The sequence below is a fragment of the Microcaecilia unicolor genome, chromosome 4 (assembly GCF_901765095.1).
Source record: "Microcaecilia unicolor chromosome 4, aMicUni1.1, whole genome shotgun sequence".
Lineage (NCBI taxonomy): Eukaryota > Metazoa > Chordata > Amphibia > Gymnophiona > Siphonopidae > Microcaecilia > Microcaecilia unicolor.
The window spans coordinates 370,933,096-370,957,519 of NC_044034.1; the positions used below are offsets into that span (position 1 = coordinate 370,933,096).

The 24,424-nt window shown below is 44.3% G+C and overlaps 1 protein-coding gene across 2 annotated transcripts in view; it reads left to right on the forward strand.

Annotated features, from left to right (window-relative positions):
• DMD (dystrophin) overlaps positions 1-24,424 on the forward strand; it is a 2,615,032-nt gene that overhangs the window by 2,083,736 nt on the left and 506,872 nt on the right. For both annotated transcript variants that reach the window (XM_030202363.1, XM_030202359.1), the window contains one exon: positions 17,614-17,825. In XM_030202363.1, coding sequence (XP_030058223.1) covers positions 17,614-17,825 — 212 coding nt within the window. The remainder of the gene's footprint in view (positions 1-17,613; positions 17,826-24,424) is intronic.

Consider the following 24,424-nt stretch of genomic DNA (forward strand, 5'->3'; position numbering starts at 1 on the left):
CTATCTAGAATCCTATCTAGGTGACACGTGAGGTCCGCCACCTTCGCACCAGGCAGGCAAGTCACCAGGCGATCCTCACGTCCACCAGCCACCCAGCTATCTATATGCCTAATGATCGAATCACCAAGTACAACAGCTGTCCTAACCTTTCCCTCCCGGGCAACATTTGGAGATACAGCTCTAACTAATTTGGTATATGAAGGGGAGGATGGCACTTGTTTTTCCGGGCCCAGCTTGGCCACCTGGACTTGGGAAAGCATGTGACCACGTTCCCAAAAACGTAAGCAGAGAAGCATTCTGTAATTTTCCATAGAAGCTTTCTGTAACTTTCCTTAGCTCTGGACATGGGCTCAGAGCCTAATAAAAAGGGAGGGCTTGTCACGGGGGGGGGGGGGGGGGGGAGGGGTTCAAGGTTCATCTGTGGGCAGACGTGTCGTGCAGAAGGTTTGTTCCTGGTCAATAAGGAGACTCTGAGCTTTCACCGCAATGGACCTCCCGGCTGATCAGATAAGAGCTTCCAGACCAGTGATGATTGTATGTATAGTGTAATTATTGTTTCTTTCCTGGTCTAAGAACTCTTTGCATTGCTTAGATGTAGAGACCAGTGATGTTATGATTGTTTATACAGCTAACCATTATGTTTATAGATCATTGTATATTTAATTTTATGTTGAATTTTTTTGTTACATTTCTACCCCACACTTTCCCACTCATGGCAGTGTGCTAATCAATTGTATATATCTTAATCATTGTAGAATTTAGCTTCCCTAATAAAGGTTTCATTTACTTATTATGAATTCAAAGGAATCCACGGTACTTATTGGGTAGTCTGTGTCAGTGAGACAGGCTGTAAATCTATAGCAGTACACCAACCTCTCTGTCCTCAGAACGGCAGTCCCCATCTTCTCCTCCAGGGCCAGACACTGAGATATTCTGTATATAGGAGGGAAGTCTGTGGAGGATATCTGTGACCATTTCTGAGAAAATTACCACACTGAGCCCGCAAATAGGTGGGAAAATGTGGGATACAAATGCAATAAATAAATAAATAAAAGAAACAAAGTTTTAATGAGTTCTATTAGAGCAAACAATTTTATGTGAAAAAATTAAAAAGGTACAGAAGTTCAGACATGTAACTTTTGCAAACTGCTTATGGATCCATGAAATGAAAAAAAAAACAGCCATTCTCAACATTTCGGATCTGCTAATTAGTCACCTTTTACCATAGATGGCCACGTTTAGATCAATGGAAGCCTTTTGTCTTAAATTCTGAGAAAATGCAGAGACATGTGGTAGCCGTGTTAGTCCACATTTAAAGGTAATCAATAGAAATAAAATAAAACATAGAAAAGAAAATAAGATGATAACCTTTTTTAGTGTGACGAAGGGTGCTATATTGGAGGAACAAGCCAAATGCTAAAGAACAGATTTAATTTACATATTTATTTATTTAGATTTTGCTCACACCTTTTTCAGTAGTAGCTGAAGGTGAGTTACATTCAGGTACTCTGGATATTTCTCTGTCCCAGGAGGGCTCACAATCTAAGTTTGTACCTGAGGCAATGGAGGGTTAAGTGACTTGCCCAAGATCACAAGGAGCAGCAGTGGGATTTGAACTAGCCACCTCTGGATTGCAAGACCCGGTGCACTAACCACTAGGCCACTCCTCCACTAGCAACATTCCATCTAGAATCTCAAATAGCAGTAACGGAATCTCAAATAGTACCAACATTCCATGTAGAATCTTCAATAGTAGCAACATTCCATATATTTATTTAGATTTTGCTCACACCTTTTTCAATAGTAGCTCAAGGTGAGTTACATTCAGGTACTCTGGATATTTCTCTGTTCCAGGAGGGGCTCACAATCTAAGTTTGTACCTGAGGCAATGGAGGGTTAAGTGACTTGCCCAAGATCACAAGGAGCAGCAGTGGGATTTGAACTGGCCACCTCTGGATTGCAAGACCTGGTGCGCTAACCACTAGGCCACTCCTCCACTAGCAACATTCCATCTAGAATCTCAAATAGCAGTAACGGAATCTCAAATAGTACCAACATTCCATGTAGAATCTTCAATAGTAGCAACATTCCATATATTTATTTAGATTTTGCTCACACCTTTTTCAATAGTAGCTCAAGGTGAGTTACATTCAGGTACTCTGGATATTTCTCTGTTCCAGGAGGGGCTCACAATCTAAGTTTGTACCTGAGGCAATGGAGGGTTAAGTGACTTGCCAAGATCACAAGGAGCAGCAGTGGGATTTTGAACTGGCCACCTCTGGATTGCTGTGCTCTAACCACTAGGCCACTCCTCCACTCCATAGACATCATATGAAAAATGCCAGTGCCAACCAGGATGTCACCTCTGTGGGGCAGCACTTTACAAAACCAGAACACTGTATCAATGATTTTATGGTGAGGCTCAGGGGCGTAGCCAGACAATGGCGGGAGGGGGGTCCAGAGCCCAAGGTGAGGGGGCACATTTTAGCCCCCCCCAGCGCCACCAACCCCCCCCCCCGCCATTGCCGACCGCCACGCCACCGCCACCACCACCACCAACTTTGACTCCCCCCAACAATGACCCTCTCGACCCCCCTCCCGCCGCCAACCCTCCCCCGCCGTCACCATCGCCTACCTTTGCTGGCGGGGGACCCCGACCCCCGCCAGCCGACGTCCTCCTCTTCCTTCGTTCTGTTTCTGAGTCTGACATCCTGCACGTTGTATGTGCAAGACATCAGACTCACAGAAACAGAACAAAGCCTTGCGATCTGCAGACGGCGATGGCGGGTTAGCAGCGGGACGGGAGTCGAGAGGGTCGTCGGCAGGGGGGTCCAGGGCCAAATCTACGGGGGCCCAGGCCCCCGTGGCCCCACGTAGCTACGCCCCTGGTGAGGCTACTAAAAGGGAACTTTAAAACAGTACAGGAATGTAAGACCTTTGAAGTCAGAATGATTAAATGTTTTGACACCCACCAGACAGGCCTTAACAAAGATCTGAGTTTTCTAGCCCATTATAAACCATAAAATTCTACTGCTTTGTCATCCACCCGACTCTCCCTGTCTCTCACCTAACCCACCCCACTCTCATCCTGTGAGACTGTCACTTGAATGCTTTGATGTTTCACTTATATATACTGTTATTTATCAACATTTGCTTATTTCTGATCTGATGAAGAAGGGCTACCTTTGAAAGCTAATCAAAAAATGTATTAAGTTAGTCCAATAAAAAAGGTATCATATTTTCATTTCTATATTTTACTTTATTTTATTTCTATTGGTTATCTGAAAAAATGCAGGAAGCCCAAGGAGTTTGGAGAGCTTGTAGTGTTTCCGGGGGTTGGAGTTGGCACTTTTGCAGTTAAATGCCGATATTCCGCCATTGACCACATAAGATAATCCCTTAAATAGAGACGCATAAGTAGCAATTCCTATCTTTAAGTGGTTCAGCTTATGCAGTTTTGGGCTGCATATTGAACTTAACCCTATAAGCTTTAGAGGCCAACTTAGAAACAGATACTCAATGCCGGTGTCCGGACGTTGTCCAACATTGAATATCCGGGAATACAGCCGTGGCAGACTGAATTAGCTACCGTACAGGTCTTTATCTGCCGTCATCTACTATATTACTATGTTATGACCTTCACTCCAGTCCGCTGTATTTACCTCTGGTCATCTACCATTGAGCGCTCTGAGGAAACCCAGTGTAAATATGAGCTTATCGTGGCCCGTTGTACGTGTGGAGATGGCAAAACCTTCTAAATTCATTGGCTTTCCGCTCCATTAGGCAGCTAATGCAGTCTGCACATATCGAGACTGAAACTGGCAGGCCGACCGTAATGTTTTTGCATCACTAAGTACAAAAGTATATTAAGGGGCCTCCGAGGAGATGATATGTTTTAATAATACTAATAACATTTTGTTTGCTTTCAGAGAATTTCATTAATTTCCTTGTCCCATTTCTAAATAAGCACATCGCTGGGAACAGAGTTTGCTAATTGTTTGGTGATGGGCAACGATTATGTGACTTCTCATCCATAAATATTGAAACTGGATTCCTGAGCAGCAATCCTGAAATCTTAATGACTTATCTAAGATCTGTCAGCAGTCAAGCGGAAAAATATTAGCTGGAGATGTGCTTCAAGATCTGGCGTAGCAAACCACTGATCCCCTTTACGGGGGCGTCCGTTCTGCCAAGTTCTCAGGACACAGAAAGAGCCAAATATTTGGATATTAATTGCATGCCATCTTTTCTCAATTTTTCCTGGAAAAAAAAATTCAGATAAGCTGGAGGGATTTTCAGCTCTGTCTTTGGAAGACTGGGAACTGTTTTGATCAGCTTCCAAATTTCAGAAAGCGGATGTCCAGACTTGTGATATCCCCAAGCTCTTTTTAATTGAGAGTAAAATAGACCACAGGGACTTTAATGACACGTGGAAACTACGATATAGATGTTGCACAAAGGTTTACATTATTGTAACCAGTCTTGGACTATGAGTCAGCCGAGCTCTGCATAAATTACTGGCAGGAAGTTATTTGATGAGTTAGAGAAATGAAGTTTAATCACATCTCCTGTTAAACACCGTGCAGCTCAGAAACCCAATATACCTCAGAAAATGAAAAAAAAAACCCTTTTGGGGGGAATTTTTGCACATCCAACAGGTTTTATAAAATTACCCCCAGGGGTTATTCACCTAAGGGGTCCTTTTACTAAGATGAAAAATGGCTTGCGGTAGTGTAGGCGTGGGTTTTGGTTGGGTGCACACCGATCCCTTTTTCAGCGCGCCTGTAAAAAGGCCTCTTTTAAAATGTTGGCCAAAAATGGATGTGTGGCAAAATGAAATTTGCCGCGCATCCATTTTGGGTCTGAGACCTTACCGCCAGCCATTGACCTAGCGGTAAATTCTCACACGGTAAACAGGCGGTAATGACCTACGTGTGTCAAATGCCACTTGGCGCGCCCAATACACACATGCCAAAAATGAAATTACCACAAGAGCCACGCGGTACCCGGGTGGTAGCTCCATTTTGGTGCGCATTGGATGCGTGTAGACACTTACGCGGCTTAGTCAAAGGGCCCCTAAAACTGTAGGCATTTTCTGTGGCTGACTTTAGGTACAGTTTGGACAGACTCATGAATTATTATTTATTTATTATTTATTGCATTTGTACCCCACATTAGCCCACCTTTTTGCAGGCTCGATGTGGCTTACAATGTTGTTATGATGTAGTCATTACAGGATCTTAAGTACAATCGCTGATAGGCTGAAGGATCTTAAGTACAATCGATAATAGGCTGAAGGTAAATGGATCTTAAGTACAATCGCTGATAGGCTGAAGGATCTTAAGTACAATCGATAATAGGCTGAAGGTAAATGGGGTTTTAGATGGAAAGGTGGAAGGTAAGGTAGTGTGAGGGGTTTTTTTTTAATGCACATGAGTGTTGCACATGAGTGGTTTAAGGAATAATTTGTTTCATTGAGGATTGTTTTTGTTTTTATAAAATTAATGCGTACAAGCGTGCTTTACAAGATAACAACACGCATAGCTTGTTCCAAACAGCTGTAAATATGTGTCGGCTTCAATCTGATCTCTTCTGGTTTCCTCCACTTTTATAAAGATATATGGATGCCTTGAAGCCCACCAAACCTGTTATAAAATTATCTGTGCACGAGTTTTTAATCTGGTCATGTCTTGGAAACATGTAGCACAATGTTGACTTTCTTCTAATATTCAGGGGCCTCCATGTCCTGACACACAGAGGGCCATAATTGAACGGGGCCGGCCATCTCTAATGACGATCCCGTAAAGCGGCGTACCCGACCGTATTATCGAAACAAGATGGCCGGCCATCTTTCGTTTCGATAATACGGTCGGGGCTGGCCAAATCTCAACGTTTGGGCCGCCAGTAGAGATCGCCGGCGTTAGAGATGGCCGCCATTGGTTTTCACCAATAATGGAAACTAAGGACGGCCATCTCAAACCCAGCCAAATGCAAGCCCTTTGTCCGTGAGAGGAGCCAGCATTTGTAGTGCACTGGTCCCCCTCACATGCCAGGACACCAACCGGGCACCCTAGGGGGCACTGCAGTGGACTTCACAAAATGATCCCAGGTGCATAGCTCCCTTACCTTGGGTGCTGAGCCCCCCAACCTCCCCCCCCCAAAACCCACTACCCACCACTGTACAACACTACCATAGCCCTTAAAGGGTAACGGGGGGCACCTAGATGTGGGTACAGTGGGTTTTGGAGGGCTCAACATTTACCACCACAAGTGTAGCAGGTAGGGGGGGGATGGACCTGGGTCCGCCTGCCTGAAGTGCACTGCACCCACTAAAACTGCTGCATAGTACTGTGATGGAGCTGGGTATGACATTGAGGCTGGCAAAAAAAAGGTTTTTGTTTCTTTTTTTGGGTGGGAGGGGGTTGGTGAACACTGGGGGAGTAAGGGGAGGTGATCCCCAATTCCCTTTGGTGGTCATCTGGTCAGTTCGGACACCTTTTCAAGGCTTGGTCATGAACAAAAAGAGACCAAGTAAAGCCGGCCAAATGCTCGTCAGGACCGGCCTTCTTTTTTCCATTTTCAACCGAGGCCAGCCATCTCTTAACCACGCCCCCGCCCCGCCTTCGGTACACTGCCGACACGCCCCCTTGAACTTTGGCCGTCCCTGCGACGGAAAGCAGTTGAAGCCGGCCAAAATCGGCTTTCGATTATACCGATTTGGCTGGCCTTAGGAGAAGGCTGGCCATCTCATGATTTGTGTCGGAAGATGGCCGCCCTTCTCCTTCGAAAATAAGCAGGACAGTCACCAACACCTTAAACGGGCCAAAGTACAATTCTATGTACTGATCTTCTCCAGTCTTTGATTCTAGGTGAGATTTACTGTTTTCAGAGAACTTTCATACAATTTTGCAAAGTTTTCTTCTTCCAATGCATCGCTTATTGGCTTTCCATCATATGCTCTGAAATCCCTGTAGATTGCCCAAAGTTTTGTTGCACATTCAGGGCTCCTTTTATAAAGCAATGCTACCAATTAGCCATGCAATGAATGCGAAGAAGCCCATTGAATTCCCATGGGCTTCTTCGCATTTAACTCAGGCTAATCGGTAGCGCTGTTTTGTAAAAGGAGCCCTTAATTTCCCATGCTTCGAAATGTGATCATAAATCCTCAGTATTGATTTCTCTCCATCGACTCCCGATTGAAAGTTAAAATACTGACCCTTGTTTTTAAAGCTATCGAGTGAAGGTCCTGCCGTTTTATTTGCCTCTCTTGGGTTGTATAAGCCAATGCGAAATCTAGAGTCAATGCATAAACGTGTACTAAGCTTCCAGTTTTCACACACTCGATCTGCTTGGTCTTTGCTCGTCCACTTTTCAAGTCGTTGGCCCCAAAATTATTGAATTCACTACCTTTTGGAGTCAAGAAAAATTGACTGACTTGTGCTATTTAGGCAACAACTTAAGACTTATTTGTTTCACAAAAGTTTACTTATGTACTTAGAGTATTCCTTAATTTTTGGATATTTCCTTGTATCTTGATCAATATCTAGTGGACTAAGTAATTTTGTCTTTTTTATTCTGAACCCATCAATATGTAATGGAGGGTGTTAATTTTCCTTTGGAATATTTGCCTGTTTTCCTAAATTTACTGTATGTGAATGTATTATTTTGAAACTTATAAATAAATAAATAAAATAAATTAAAAAAAAGTTTACTTATGACAGTTTATTTATTTTGATTGTGAAGTCTGGAGAAAGCTCTCATGTCATTTTATTTTTATGTTGTATGTCATTTTATGTTGCTTAATTGTGTACGTTTTATTGTAATCCATCATGAACAGTAGAATGAGCAGAATATAATGTTTTTAAAATAAAAATAAAATCCTTTCTCAAGAAAGACTGGCAATATGGGGGGAGGGGTACAACCAGGGCAACTGATGTGTGCCCCAATACCGTAGGGAGCCCTAAGCCTGCCTGAGGCTTAAGAATGTACAACCTACCAGTGAGCTTTGGGACTCCCAAATTTCTGCCCTGGGCCCCTGCATGTCTGTTTTGAAGTTATGATTCCCTCTACTATTGGTCACTATTTTCTAACTGTAGACCAAGAGAATATTGAATCCCCACACAAGCTTTGAACTGAGCAGCTTTCCAGTGTAATTACAGTAAGGGGGAAAGTTATCAATGTAGGCTACTATTTAGATGGGTTACCTGATGCTAGGGGCAGGGTCTACCTTAGGAGTCAGCCCTCAAGAAAAAGATCTAGCTGTCATTGTAGAAAGTACTTTGAAATCTTCTGTCCAGTGTGGGGCAGCAGCTGAAAAAGCAAACAGGATGCTAAGAATTATTAGGAAAGGGATGCAAAATAAGACCAAGAATATTATAATGCCTCTGTATCGCTCCATGTTGCGACCTCACCTTGCTTATTGCGTTCAATTCTGGTCTTTCTATATCAAAAAAGGTTCAAAGAAGAGCAACCAGAATAATAAAGGGGATGGAACTGCCCCCATATGAGGAAAGGCGTAAAGAGGTTAGGGCTCTTCAGCTTGGAAAGCAGACGGCTGAGGGGGGATATGATTGGAAGTCTACAAAATCCTGAGTGGTGTAGAACGAGTAGAAGTGAATCGATTTTTTTTTTTTACTCTAAAAGTCCGTTAGTCTGTTATTGAGATGGACATGGGAAAGCCACTGCTTGCCCTGGGATTGGTAGCATGGAATGTTGCTGTTCTTTGAGATTCTGAATGGAATCTTGTTATTCTGGGATTCCGGAATCTTGCTATTCTTCGGTGTTCTAGACGGAATGTTGCTACTCTTTGGGACTCTGCCAGGCACTTGTGACCTGGATTGGCCACTGTTGGAAACAGGATACTGGGCTAGATGGACCATTAGTCTGACCCCGTGTGGCTCTTCGTATGTTCTTATGTACCACAAGTCATGCTATTTTAGCACAGATCCCATTTTATGCATTGAGATCCTGTGCTAAAATTGCATCTTAATGGAAGTCTACATTGATTACTTCCATCCTTAGTCACTTGCCATCGAGTACAAATGATGTGAACAGAAGGAGTAAATGAGAAGCATAGGAAGGCAGCTTATTATTACCTGAGTGTCTGTTCCTGAAAATAGCACTGCCCCACGGAGCCGTCCACAGGAACAAAGGCCGTGACTCATACCTCGGCCTCTTTTTTAATCAGAAAGCAGCTCAAGGAAATTGTCTGCACTTACAACAGCCACTTCAAAGAAACACTTTGGGGCCTGGTGTACTAAAATCGATATGGAAGCATGAATTGTGTGCTGAAGTGGAAGAGTAGCCTAATGGTGATTGCAGCAGCAGCTTGAGAATCAAGAGAACCCAGTTCAATTCCCACTGCAGCTCCTTGTGACTCTGGAGAAGTCACTTAATCCCAGGGGCGTAGCCAGACAACAGATTTTGGGTGGGCCTAGGCAAGAAGTGGGTGGGCACCAAGTGTTCTCCCCCACCACCAAAAAAAAATCTCTCAGCTGGTGCGATAACACTTCTTTCCACCTTCGCAGTGGCGCTAAAAACTGAGAATGTGCAGGTGCCATTATCCTAGAGAGTAGCGTTTTCGTTACCATCAGCTGGCAGAGATTGGGATCCCCACCAGCTACCACTAAACATGTATTACTGTTGTGTGGGCCTGAGCCCTAAGTGGGTGGGCCAAGCCCACCTGTGGCTACGCCACTACTTAATCCACCATTGCCCCAAGTATAAAATACATACCTGTATATAATATACTTGTTAAATGCTCTGTAAACATAGAAAGGCAGTATATCAAATTCCATCCACTTTCCCTGTTTGTAATGACAGCAAAAGAGTGAGTTTTAACAAAGACCACACCTTGAATATTGTGTTCAATTCTGGTCACCGCATCTCAAAAAAGATATAGTGGAATTAGAAAAGGTGCAGAGAAGGGCGACGAAAAAGATAAAGGGGATGGGACGACTTCCCTATGAGGAAAGGCTAAAGCGGCTAGGGCTCTTCAGCTTGGAGAAAAGGCGGCTGAGGGGAGATATGATAGAGGTCTATAAAATAATGAGTGGAGTTGAACGGGTAGATGTGAACCGTTTGTTTACTCTTTCCAAAAATACTAGGACTAGGGGGCGTGCGATGAAGCTTACAAAGTAATAAATTTAATACGAATCAGAGAAAATGTTTCTTCGCTCAGCAGGTAATCAAACTCTGGAATTCATTGCCAGAGAATGTGATAAAGGCAGCTTAGCAGGGTTTAAAAAGGTCTGGACAGCTTCCTAAAGGAAAAGCCCATATACCATTATTAAATTGACTTGGGGAAAATCCACTGCTTAGTTCTGGGATAATCAGCATAAAACGTATTGAATATTTTAGGGATCTTGCCAGGTATTTGTGACCTGGATTGGCCACTGTTGGAAACAGGGTGCTGGGCTTGATGGACCTTTGGTCTGTCCCAGTGTGGCAATACTTATGTACTTATGACATTACTCTGGCTGCATTAAAGACAATGTGATTCATGGCATATTACAGGTGTCCCAGCCCTAACTGACTTCTCCCTTCATCTCCCAGACTCAAATACAGGCCTCTGCAGCCCCTCCACAACTTAAATACCAACTGGTTTCCTTGTCTCCACACTCTGAAGCAACAACAGACTCCTACATGCTATGTAGAACAAAATGTCCATGGTATCGGTCAAGGCGAGGGAGTGGGCAAGCTTCCTCTAAGATAGTAATATCCAGTACGTGGGGTTTTTTCTAGCAAAAAAGGTGCTGGTACTCAAATGCCAGGCTACCCTTCAGGAGTGGGGTGATCACTGAGGGACCCACCCCACAATAGCCAGGCCCCCTGCAACCAGTCACAGAATCTATGACAATGCAGAATTGGTGTGTAGAGTCTGAGCTCTTTCATTAAAACTTTGAGATTATGGGTCAATTGTAGCAGACAATGGAAAAGTTGCAGGTACTCGGTACTCCTAAATACCCCCTCAAATGAAGCCCTGGTAATATCAGAAAATACTATATCACAGAAATAGAGGTGAATATCAGCCCCCCCCCCCCTCCCACCAAGCAAGTGCTGAAGACATCAAATTAATAAGAGTGAGGGTGGTCCTACACTGGACCACCTTAGTAGAGCCAAGGCTGGGGAAATCAGCCTTGAGGGTGTGGCCCATCCAGGGAAGAGTTACGGAAACTCAGTGAAGTCCAGAACAGGAAGAAGCAGGCCCTCCAGCACTTTTCCACTACCTGTGTGTAAGGGAATGTCTTGTGGGTCAGCTGTTGACTTTGCCTGCAAGGAAGGCCAGGACCACCTTCACTAGGCCTCTGGGTATTTCTTATTAGAGCTGCCTCAGCTGTTTGTTTACATAAGCACATAAGCACCGCCATACTGGGAAAAGACCAAGGGTCCATCAAGCCCAGCATCCTGTCTCCGACAGCGGCCAATCCAGGCTTCAAGAACCCGGCAACCCCCCCACCCCAATATATCTCTCTATATAAAAAGCAACACCAACGTTCTATGAAGCCTCCAGCCAGAAGTGTGAAGGGGGCGAGATATCCGGTTTCCCTACGAGTGTCTGCCCCGCCCTCTCTGTAACACAGTCAGTGAAGGAAAACAGCAGAGCACGAAATCAAATCGCTGGCTCTGTAACAGTGAAGGACTCAGAGGGGGGAGGGGAGAGAGGCCAGAGGGCAGGGACACACACACTCCCACATGCACACAGAAGAAAACATTGCTAGCCCCCGTTTCATTTGCATCAGAAACGGGGCTTTTTTACTAGTAGATATATATATATATATATATATATATAATGTTCAATGGACTTTTCCTTCAGGGGTATATGTGCAAGCCCCACGGGTTATTTCAACACTGTCCCTCATCATGCCAAAATTATCTGAGCCCTTTGAAATAGGTTAAGAAAATGGAATGCAGCTCTGCAGTCTGTCAGGACATCTGTTAGATTTGCCTACGATCTCAAAACTATTAATTCAGAGCACTAAGCAGAGGATCCAATAATACCTTTGACACCAGGGCTGCAAAATGGGAAATTATTGCAAGATTTGTTCATCGTTTGCGTGTGCAGTAACATAATTCATTGTCCCCTGTTAATATTCGTAATAAAGCTTTAATCCTAGCCATGGCTTTATAGCTCCCTTGTCCGGCACCAGATGACTTCAGGTAGATTTGAGATGTGACAGCTGGCCTGATTATGATAAGCGCACATCCAGAGGGCGGTAAATCTCGGGGAAAAGTCTCTATTCTGAGGAAGTTGCAGCAACTCTGCCTCGTCCATCACTTTTTCTTTGTGCTTAACTCTGCTCCGTCGCATAGGTACAGTGGTGCAGCTTGCAACCTTTGCTTTGCTGCATTTAACATGCCATTGGACATCAAATCTCAGAATAAAAGAGTTTAACTTTATTTAGACTTGAATAAATCCCAGTGGTTATTTTTTTTGTTCTTTAATTATTTTACATTAATTTCAAGAATCCATCTTGATTTAGTAAAGATGGTTAACAGTACAAGAAAGGAAAAAAACTAGTAATATAGATCTATACGTATTTCCATCTTATATTCAGGTACATAAGTAACGCCACACTGGGAAAAAGCCAAGGGTCCATCGAGCCCAGCATCCTGTCCACGACAGCGGCCAATCCAGGCCAAGGGCACCTGGCAAGCTTCCCAAACGTACAAACATTCTATACAATCAAGCCATTGTGACATCACTAATGAGGTTGGCTCTTATTGGTGGAATGAGCCACTATGACATCACAATAGGTTAAATCACTGCTCTATGTAATAAAAGTGAGCCAAGTAGAGGACATAAGTACATAAGTAATGCCACACTGGGAAAAGACCAAGGGTCCATCGAGCCCAGCATCCTGTCCATGACAGCGGCCAATCCAGGCCAAGGGCACCTGGTGAGCTTCCCAAACGTACAAACATTCTATACATGTTATTCCTGGGATTGTGGATTTTTCCCAAGTCCATGTAGTAGGGGTTTATGGACTTGTCCTTTAGGAAACCGTCCAACCCCTTTTTAAACTCTGCCAAGCTAATCGCCTTCACCACGTTCTCCGGCAACGAATTCCAGAGTTTAATTACGCGTTGGGTGAAGAAAACGTTTCTCCGATTTGTTTTAAATTTACTACACTGTAGTTTCATCGCATGCCCCCTAGTCCTAGTATTTTTGGAAAGCGTGAACAGACGCTTCACATCCACCTGTTCCACTCCACTCATTATTTTATATACCTCTATCACGTCTCCCCTCAGCCGTCTCTTCTCCAAGCTGAAAAGCCCTAGCCTCCTTAGAAAAAAATGCAGAAAAATAAACAAGCTTAGTAAAGCTAATAGGTTTACCATATAAGATTAAAGTTTAACAATCTTCCATTATACTATTTATCTATAGTCCACAACATAAGAGGCATAACACAATATCTGAGGAATTACAAAGAATATAACCATGATTCTTCCTTTTAGGAAAATGAGGATTGAGAGGGGTGTTCCGGACATTCCTAACTATTTCACGAAGTAAATGTAATAATAGGTCTTGGCTGTGTTGAGGGTAACAATGCTATTTTAGAGTCCAAAAAATAATTAAATTGTTTAGGATCAAAAAAACACCTATTTTACAAAATTTAATTTAACTACATATTTACACAGGAAATTTAACCAGAAAAGAGCACCCAATTGTTGTATCTTTGGGCGTAATTTCAGAAATTCTTTACGCCGCTTTTGGGTTGCTTTGGAAACATCCGGAAACATTCTTATTTTACAGTTCATAAAAAGCTGTTCTTTATGAAGGAAAAACTGTTTAAGGATCCAATCTCTGTCTGGTTGTAATACAAAAGAGACAATTAAAGTCAATGGCATTAAGCCTAAATTGTCATCTTCCAAAGTTTGTGTTAAATTCAAATCCAAGGTATCAAGTGGTATTTCAGTTCCCTGATCCTCCACTTGTACGTTCTCCTTTCTTTTATATGGTAACAGGTAATACATTTTTGATATTGGGGGATATGCCTTCTCTGGTATTTTCAGAACTTCACTCAAATATCTTTTAAAAGTTATTAGTGGGGCTATCAAAGCTTACTTCAGAAAGTTTATCAATCTAAGTGTATTAGACCTCTGTGCATTCTCCAAAATTTCTATTTTGTTCTGAAGGTATGAGTTTTCCTAAATTAAATTGGTTTGTATCTGTTGACAATTTTGTATTTCTTTCATATTATTCTCCATTGATTTATCCAAAGTTTGTATCTTTCCTTCTAACGTTGGAATTTTATTTAACAAAATCTGAGATTGGTCAAATAATGAGGAAAAATTTTGCAAGAATAGAGTTTCCATATTTTTCAAAGCTTCCCAAATGGCTTCCAAAGTGATTTTGTCTGGTTTTTCCCCCAGAAAAGACTTACTTGGTAAATCTACATGTCTGAATTCCTCCATCAGCACCGTTTCCTTCGTCAGCTGTTCTTCAGTCAAGGCTTTCTCTTCCCTTAATTCCTGCACTCCATGTGCAACTACCTTCAGCTGACTTCTATCCGGGTTGGGTCCCACACTGGGAGGCCCCTTCGCCTCTTGGGAACTAGGGGTTTCCCGGTCCCTTCTCGGCCTGTCTGCCGGCATGGGAGGAGCTAACCGTTGTTCGGGGCTCAACGATGGTTCCGTCTCCAGGTGTAGGGGCGGCTCACCTCTCCCCGCACTCTGAGCCATTGGAGCTCCAGCTCCCGACATTATTCCCGGACCGAAGAAGCGTTCCAAAGAGCCCACTAACGGCGAAGCAGGAGCTGCAGGACCCACTCGTTGCTTGCCCTTCCTCTTAGGCATCACAAGAAAGAAGGAAAAAAGTATTTTAAAGAGTTTTGAGATAAGTGGGTTTTTTTTTTTTGTTACATTTGTACCCCACGCTTTCCCACTCATGGCAGGCTCAATGCGGCAGGCAATGGAGGGTTAAGTGACTTGCCCAGAGTCACAAGGAGCTGCCTGTGCCGGGAATTGAACTCAGTTCCTCAGTTCCCCAGGACCAAAGTCCACCACCCTAACCACTAAGCCACTCCTCCACTTATTACCTTGTTTATTCAGGTTTGGAGCGTCTTCTCAGCGCTCCCTCCCAGTGGTTCTTGAGGGGTAACATATCTGAAGAGTTTGCAGGACAAGAATTCACATCCAGTTCTGCTAGTTCATTCTTAAAGTAGAATTGTCTTGATTTCAAGTCTTCCTCTTCCACAGGATTGACGTTTTTTTAGTTGGTCATCCGTAAATTATGGACACATCCTCTTACTGTTACCAAAACTGGTCTTGGTGTGGCCCCAAAGATTCACATGAGCAGCATAACATGGTCTTGTGGTGAGTGGTAACGGGGAGGGGGGTGAGGTTACTGATTTTTATTACCTTGTTTATTTAGGTTCTCTTTCACTTCTCTTCCGACCCCCCTTTCACTGTTAGTATTTTATTTGTCACATACTGGGGGGAGGGGCAGTTTTGACATCACCCACCTAGCTGCACACATGTTGCTCTAGTTTTCACAGTGAATCAGACAGATGTGCATAAGTGCATTTCTGGTGTGAGGGTTTCCGACATCTGTCTGTATAATTAGTGAATAATGGCTGAGGGAGGCTAATGTGGATTAGAATAAAACTATTTATTGGCCCTTCCTAAGGGAGCAAAATATGCAAGAGCAGTATTATAAAAACAATATTAGAAATTCTTTAAACCAGGAGCTTGCATTTACATCAGTATTACTGAACCCTGATGTGCACCTATAGGTACATAAGGGAATGGGACTTGATATACTACTACTACTTATCACTTCTATAGCGCTACAAGGCATACGCAGCGCTATACACCATACATGAAAAGACAGTCCCTGCTCAAAGAGTTTACAATCTAAATAGGACAAACAGACAGAACAACTAAGAGGTAAGGGAATTAAAGAGGTGGGGATAAAAGGGTACAGGGCAAGTGAGTGACAGCGGCTGCCCCCAGCAGCTAAGAAAGCACCCGGGGGGGGGGGTTGATGCGCTGGGGGAGGGGTGCGTATCAGCGATCTGCCCCTGGTGGCAGCCGACCTAGGATCGTCACTGCTTATTTGTACCTGGGGCGATGGAGGATTAAGTGACTTACCCAGAGTCACAAGAAGCTGCAGTAGAAATAGAACCCAGCTCCCTAGGATCAAAGTCCACTGCACTAACCACTAGGTTACTCCTGTGCTTCGTAAATGTCAGTAATCTGTCAAATCACTATTCGGTAAATATACATGTGACTTACATAGGGTGTATTTATAAGGCAGGCATGCACAATAGGCATGCCTCCCATGCTAGTGACCATTGCTGATACCTGGTTATGCATGTTTTCCAGGTTCCATTATAGAATAAGCTGCTACCGCATGACCTTGGGCAGCCTAAATGGAGGCGGCAGTTATCAAGTTACTCCATAGTCCTTAAAAACAGAGTACAGTGATGGCAAAAAGCTGTCCAAATGTTGGCCACCCTAGCCATGTGGGTCCCAGCACTAAATATTGGGAGTGCAGGATCCTGACTCCTGAGGTCGCGGCAGCCAGTTTCCTTCAGCGGTCCTGCCCCTGACCACCATGGTCTACCAGAGGTACAGGAAGGCCCCGGTGAGGGCCTACTTTGACAAGCAGGGGGCCTTCTGGAGGGATGGGGAAGGAAAGAGGGCCATTGTCAGGGGCAGCAGGAGGGGGTTCGGGGGATTTTTTTTAACAAAAGAAAAATATCCCAAAAGTTATGCAGGACCTGGTCCGATATTCGGCTGAGGCCATATAACTCTTATCCTGCTCCAGCTGAATATCAGCCAGGTCTGCATAAGTTCTGGCAGCCTGCCCACCCCAAATTACCCCCCGATATTCAATGCCAGTGCCCGGACATAGCCCGGCACTGAATATCAGGGGATAATTTAGCCGGAGATGATCAGCATTTTAAAAAATGCGGATCACTGCAAGCTGAATATTGGGGGGGGGGGGGGGCAGTTACTAATAACATGTCTTATCAGTAGCCCACATTGATAACTTCCCCTTTAATCAAATAAAAAAGAAATGTCTAGAAATGGAAATCACTGTATGTAATAAAAGTGAGCCTAGGACAATCAAGCCATTGTGACATCACTGATGAGGTTGGCTCTTATTGGTGGAATGAGGCATTATGACATCACAATATTAGAAGTGATCCAGGTAGGGCAATCAAGCCATTGTGATATCACTGATGAGGTTGGCTCTTATTGGTGGAATGAGGCATTATGACATCACAATATTAGAAGTGATCCAGGTAGGGCAATCAAGCCATTGTGATATCACTGATGAGGTTGACTCTTATTGGTGGAATGAGGCATTATGACATCACAATATCAGTTCTGGTTACCAGAGACTGAAACTCTTCATACTAAGCGGGGAAGTTATCAACATGGACTACCCTTAACACGGATTATTTTACCGGTAACTTGTCTATTTTAGCACAGGTCCTATTTTATGCAATAAATCCTAGGGTTGACAGTAAAATAACGCATCTTAATCGTAGCCCACATTGATAACTACACCCCTAAGTGATGATGCTCTTCATTGAGAAAAAGTTTGCCTGATATAAATGTTTATTCTGATTTTTTTTTCTGTGCATCCCCATTTCACAGTTGAAAAATTACAGAACCAGTGGGATGAGGTCCAAGGTCACCTCTATAGTCGAAGAGAACAACTGGTTGATATGTTGAAAGACTCCACCCAGTGGCTGGAGGCCAGACAAGAAGCTGAACAGGTCCTGGAGCAAGCCAAGGGCAAGCTGCAGTCCTGGAAGGAGATTTCGTACACCGTGGAGGCGCTCAAAAAGCAAAACACTGAACTCAAGGTTAGTAAAAGGCAAGAGTTGATAACCAAAATCTCGAAAGAACTCATTTCATTGTTTTGTCGAAAATGCGAAATAGGGAACACTCTTATGAGTACAAGAATTTTTTTTTTATTTTAAATAAATAATTTGTTTTTAAAATAGAAAACCTAGTTATGTCCTGCACATGTTGGAGGTAATCGAAGAGTAAGTCACAGTAAAACTTCCAATATCTCTGTTAATGGCTCCAGGCTTGAAGTAACAATAACATTATGTAGCCCGGTAACATTATTATAACTGTGCTGAGGAAAGGTTATTTGATATATTGCAATAGTGCAAAATTTCTATGGGACCATTTTCCTGCTGGCCACTTTCATTATGGGACTTGCCATGGGTCAAGGTACCTGCGGACATTTGTACCTGCTTTTTCTGTGTATATAAGTCCCTATTTATTCTGCTGTTAAAGCACATTTACTGCAAATGTAGAGCTCAAAACACAGCATGATCTGTGTTAACAGACAGCAAACATTAAGGGCTCCTTTTACCAAGCGTGTGCTTACAAAAAGGGCCTAATCGTGGGTCCCGCTCAGGCATCCCATAGTAATTTTGTGATTAGCGCACACTTCCCATGCACTAAAAAATAGATTTTATTTTTTAGCGCTGGGGCGGGAGCGAGTAGGCATGTTCTGAAGGGAACACAGCCCAAAATTTTTCATTTTGTTTAATTTCCCTATATTTTGAACTCCCTTTTCATTGGTCTCCCTCTCAAGTCTCCAGTTAGTTCAATCCACAGCTGTTTAATTACTCCACAATGCCAGTTGATTTGATCATGTCATCCCCCTTCTCTGATCTGAACACTTGGTTATTTTATTTATTTTTGTTACATTTGTACCCTGCGCTTTCCCACTCATGACAGGCTCAATGCGGCTTACATGGGGCAATGGAGGGTTAAGTGACTTGCCCAGAGTCACAAGGAGCTGCCTGTGCCTGAAGTGGGAATTGAACTCAGTTCCTCAGGACCAAAATCCACCACCCTAACCACTAGGCCACTCCTCCACTGTTGCTACTATTTGAGATTCTACATAGAATGTTGCTATTCCACTAGCTTGTGTACACAAACCAGGACTCTTAGCCACCAACTTCAAGAAAGTGCTAGAAACAGTTCACACCAGTATAATATAACAAATATATAATTTATGTGTATAGAGTACCCTCAGATATGAACCACTGTAACTGCAGTCAATGAATGCTGCTAAAAAGTGGCATAGCACTTCTTTCATTAGGTAACTCTAACAATTTTTTGGGAGAGCAAATTATGCTCATTTTTTTATGCATCCCAATCACCACAGTGCTATAAAATCACTTATTACTTTTAAAATAGTATATACTAGGTGAAAACTGTGCACTTATCTTATAGGTACTTATCTTATAGGTTCTTGCCTCCCAGGCAGAACTGTCTTGCCTTGCTGAAACATTTATCAGTTGCCTAATGAAAGAAGTGCTATGCCACTTTTTAGCAGCATTCATTGACTGCAGTTACAGTGGTTCATATCTGAGGGTACTCTATACACATAAATTATATATTTGTTATATTATACTGGTGTGAACTGTTTCTAGCACTTTCTTGAAGTTGGTGGCTAAGAGTCCTGGTTTGTGTACACAAGTTGTTGAATGTTACCAGAGACATTGATATTGTGAATTCGCTTTCTGTTGGTGGGCTATTCCACTAGCAACATTCCATGTAGAAGTCGGCCCTTGCAGATCACCAATGTGGCTGCACAGGCTTCTGCATGGAATGTTGCTAGTGGAATAGCAACATTCCATGTAGAATCTCCAATAGTATCTATTTTATTTTTGTTACATTTGTACCCCGCACTTTCCCACTCATGGCAGGCTCAATGTGGCTTACATGGGGCAATGGAGGGTTAAGTGACTTGCCCAGAGTCACAAGGAGCTGCCTGTGCCTGAAGTGGGAATCAAACTCAGTTCCTCAGGACCAAAGTCCACCACCCTAACCACTAGGCCACTCCTCCACTGTTACTACTATTTGAGATTCTACATGGAATGTTGCTATTCCACTAGCAACATTCCATGTAGAAGTCGGCCCTTGCAGATCACCAATGTGGCTGCACAGGCTTCTGCATGGAATGTTGCTAGTGGAATAGCAACATTCCATGTAGAATCTCCAATAGTATCTATTTTATTTTTGTTACATTTGTACCCCGCACTTTCCCACTCATGGCAGGCTCAATGCAGCTTACATGGAGCAATGGAGAGTTAAGTGACTTGCCCGAAGTCACAAGGAGCTGCCTGTGTCAGGAATCGAACTCAGTTCCTCAGTTCCCCAGGACCAAAGTCCACCACCCTAACCACTAGGCCACTCCTCCACTTCGTTTCTGTTCGAATTACATTAAAGATGCTTCTCATGGCCTACAAGGCTAGGACTCCACTTGCACCCACCTGATTCCTTACGCACCTCTCCGTTTCCTGCGGTCTGCTGACAATAACCTCCTGGTTCTTCCCTGCCCTAATCCACTTCGCCTCACCACCTGCCGTCATACAGCCTTCCACTACTTAGGGGCCTAAACTCTAGAACGATCTCCCCCTGCATGTCAGGAACCAATCCTCCCTTCCAGCCTTTAGACAAGCCCTCAAGACCCACCTTTTCACTCTTAATTTCCCCCCTCCCCCTGTTGAAGATGGTATCCGCTACTTTGCTCATCCATCTTCTCCTGTGTTGCTTTCTTTTTATGATTATGTAAACCACTTACAGGGGCATAATCGAACGGGGCCGGCCATCTCTAATGACGGCCCTGTCAAGAGGCGTACCCGACTGTATTATCGAAACAAGATGGCCGGCCATCTTTCGATAATACGGTTGGGGCCGGCCAAATCTCAACATTTGGGCTGCCCTTAGAGATTGCCGGCGTTAGAGATGGCCGCCATTGGATTTCGTCGATAATGGAAACTAATGGCGGCCATCTCAAACCCGGCCAAATCCAAGCCATTTGGTCGTGGGAGGAGCCAGCATTCGTAGTGCACTGGTCCCCCTCACATGCCAGGACACCAACCGGGCACCCTAGGGGGCACTGCAGTGGACTTCAGAAATTGTTCCCAGGTGCATAGCTCTCTTACCTTGGGTGCTGAGCCCCCCAAATCCCCCCAAAACCCACTACCCACAACAGTACACCACTACCATAGCAGGGATGAAGGGGGGCACCTACATGTGGGTACAGTGGGTTTAGGGTGGGTTTTGGAGGGCTCAACATTTACCACCACAAGTGTAACAGGTAGGGGGGTATGGACTTGGGTCCGCCTGCCTAAAGTGCACTGCAGTACCCACTAAAAACTGCTCCAGGGACCTGCATACTGCTGTCATGGAGCTGGGTATGACATTTGAGGCTGGCAAAAAATGTTTTTTTAATTTTTTGGGGGGGTAGGAGGGGGTTGGTGACCACTTGGGGAGTAAAGGGAGGTGATCCCCGATCCCTCCGGTGGTCATCTGGTCAGTTTGGGCACCTTTTCAAGGCTTGGTCGTGAACAAAAAGGGACCAAGTAAAGTCGGCCAAATGCTCGTCAGGGCCGGCCTTCTTTTTTCCATTATCAGCAGAGGCCGGCCATCTCTTAACCACGCCCCCGCCCCGCCTTCAGTACACTGCCGACACGCCCCCTTGAACTTTGGCTGGCCCTGCGACGGAAAGCAGTTGAAGCCGGCCAAAATCGGCTTTCGAATATACCAATTTGGCTGGCATTAGGAGAAGGCCGGCCATCTCCCGATTTGTGTCAGAAGATGGCCGCCCTTCTCCTTCGAAAATAAGCAGGATGAGCAAGTGCTAAAAGGAGATATTTACACTTCATTCATCGGACAGCATACTCCAGGTGGAAAAGTCCAATTATATGCTAAGCAACCTAAATGTGCACCCAAATATTTTTAAATCAAATTTTTCAAATGCTTTTAAATAAAATACTTCAAATTTTGTTTCAAAAAAAGCCAGCGTTAGAATATATACGTTCAGCGTCCCACCATCAGCTTGTATCTTTAGAATGATATAAAAGCACTTATCTGATCAGCCCAGCATCAATAGTAGATAATAGACGCCGAAAGATGCGAAAATATGCAGAGTCATAAGAGAGACCACACCAAGCTCCCATGCTCTGAAAACTCCCGACACTGCGGGTTTCATCAGGGACTCGGGTGAGGGCTGCCTCCCATGCGAGAAAAATCGCCAGCCTGTATTTTACTATGTAATCATAGTAATAAAACTAGTCCTGTACCAACGCAAATAGGCCCTTTCTGCACCTTCAAACCTAGGTAACATGTTACCTTACTGTCCACATAGGGTTACCATATGACCGGGTTTCCCCAGATATGTCATAAGTACATAAGTATTGCCATACTGGGAAAGACCAAAGGTGGCCAATCCGGGTCACAAATACCTGGGAAGATCCCAAAAAAGTACAAAACATTTTATACTGCTTATCTCAGAAATAGTGGATTTTCCCCAAGTCCATTTAATAACGGTCTATGGGCTTTTCCTTTAGGAAGCCGTCCAAACCTTTTTTAAACTCCGCTAAGCTAACCGCCTTTACCACATTCTCTGGCAACAAATTCCAGAGTTTAATTACACGTTGATTGAAGAAATATTTTGTCCGATTCATTTTAAATTTACTACATTATAGCTTCATTGCATGCCCCCTAGTCCTAGTATTTTTGGAAAGCGTAAAAAGACACTTCACATCTGCCCATTCAACTCCACTCATTATTTTATAGACCTCTATCATATCTCCCCTCAGCCGCCTTTTCTCCAAGCTGAAGAGCCCTAGCCGCTTTCAAGGGCATCTGACCGGTTTTCTTTATTTTGATAGTTCGTCTGGTTTCCAGGCAACGAACACGGAACGTACAGTCTCAGACACACATGTACGCCACCAGTATTAGTAACGTCATGGTCACCTGATCTACTAGCGCATGCGTGGTGTGGCTGAGTTGGCTCATGGCGTGAAGATCCTCCATCCGATTCCTTCCTCGAGCACTGCACGCAGCCCGGCTGGCAGCCTGAGTCAAGGAACCAGGACAGCTGTCTCTCTCGAAGTCGTCAGACTCAACCTGCTCCGCACACCTTTGCGCTATCCTACTGCTGCGAGTCTGCAACTGGACTGGGTCTGACCTTTGTGGGCATCTGGTCCAGCTCACTGCCATGCGGTGGTCCCCTCACCCCTTTTTCCCTCCACATCGACACACACCTCCAGGAGGAGGCCGACACTGTTCCTGATTCCTGCCGCACTCATGGAGAGTTGAGGAATCTATTGGGGGCTGGGATTGGGCCCAGGAGGGGAGGGGAGGCAGGGATTCATCTTTTCTAATTTTGTATTTAGCAGAGTAGGGAAGAAAACGCATTGCTGTTACTTTTACCAGCTTTTCAAGCTGACTGTGTGGCAGGGTGGGGGCAAGGTGGTGCGGGGGTGGAGGTGGCATTTTATTTTTTTGTCTCCACAAATCTCCACACATCCTTGTGTAACTTCACTCTCTGCTCCTCCTACTGAAGCACAAAATACAGGATATTTCTGGGCATGTGCTCCAGGTAGCCTTCCTCTCAGATTATAAGCAAGAAAATAAAAATTCAGAACTGCTGTGCTCGAAGCCCCTCAAGAGCAGAGCAATTCATTCTGTAAGTTTAGAATAAGAGCAGTGCAAATCAGTGGCGTAGCCATAGGTGGGCTTGGGTGGGCCAGGGCCCACCCATTTATGGCTCAGGCCCACCCAACAGTAGCTGAAGATTTTCCCCTGATGGTAACGAAAACACTACTCTCCATGACACTGGCACCTGCGCATGCTCAGTTTTCAGTGCATGCCTGCTGCGAAGGTGGAAAGAAGCGTTTTCCCACCAGCTGAGATAATTTTTTTTTTTTTTGGGGGGGGGGGGGGGGAAGAACACTTGGTGCCCACCCAATGTTTGCCTAGGCCCACCCAAAATCCGTAGTCTGGCTACGCCCCTGGTGCAAATGCTCGTAAAGTCATGTTATGTTAGGGGCTTTAATTTCCTGCAGCTTCTAGAAAACAAAAGAATCTATTGAAGTCCATTGTGCTGACATGAAGGTCTGCAGAGAATGTTGGGGACTTTTTCTCTTCATGGCTAAGTTTAAGAGCCAGGGAAAAGTCCTCACTTGCTTTCTGCAAAAGCTCTTCCATGTTTTCTTTTTTTGTGTCTAGAAAGAGGGTGGTGGGGGGGGGGGGGGGGGGGGGAAGAAATGGCAACGAAACCAGCGTCAGAGTCATAGAAACCAGCTCTGTGGGTACTGTGGGTGCTTAAGCACCCCCAATATTGAGAAAATTCCTTGTATATGTCCAGGGAGGGGTTATTTCCATTGGGCTTCGCACCCCCAATAATTTTGAAAAGTTGGCTCCCATGGTTAGAGTGGTTAGTGACCAACCAAATGTGCCACCCTCCCACCACACCCGTAGCTCTCCTCAGGCCTACCCCAGAAGCCCTGGTGGTCTAGTGACCTAGTTAGGACAGGATCGGTTCCTATTTGTTCCTGCCTATGACGGCTCTGCATTCAAGATGGCTGCCACAAGAGTGTCACTGGAGATCCTGGCAGCTATTTTGAGACTAAAGCCGGTACGG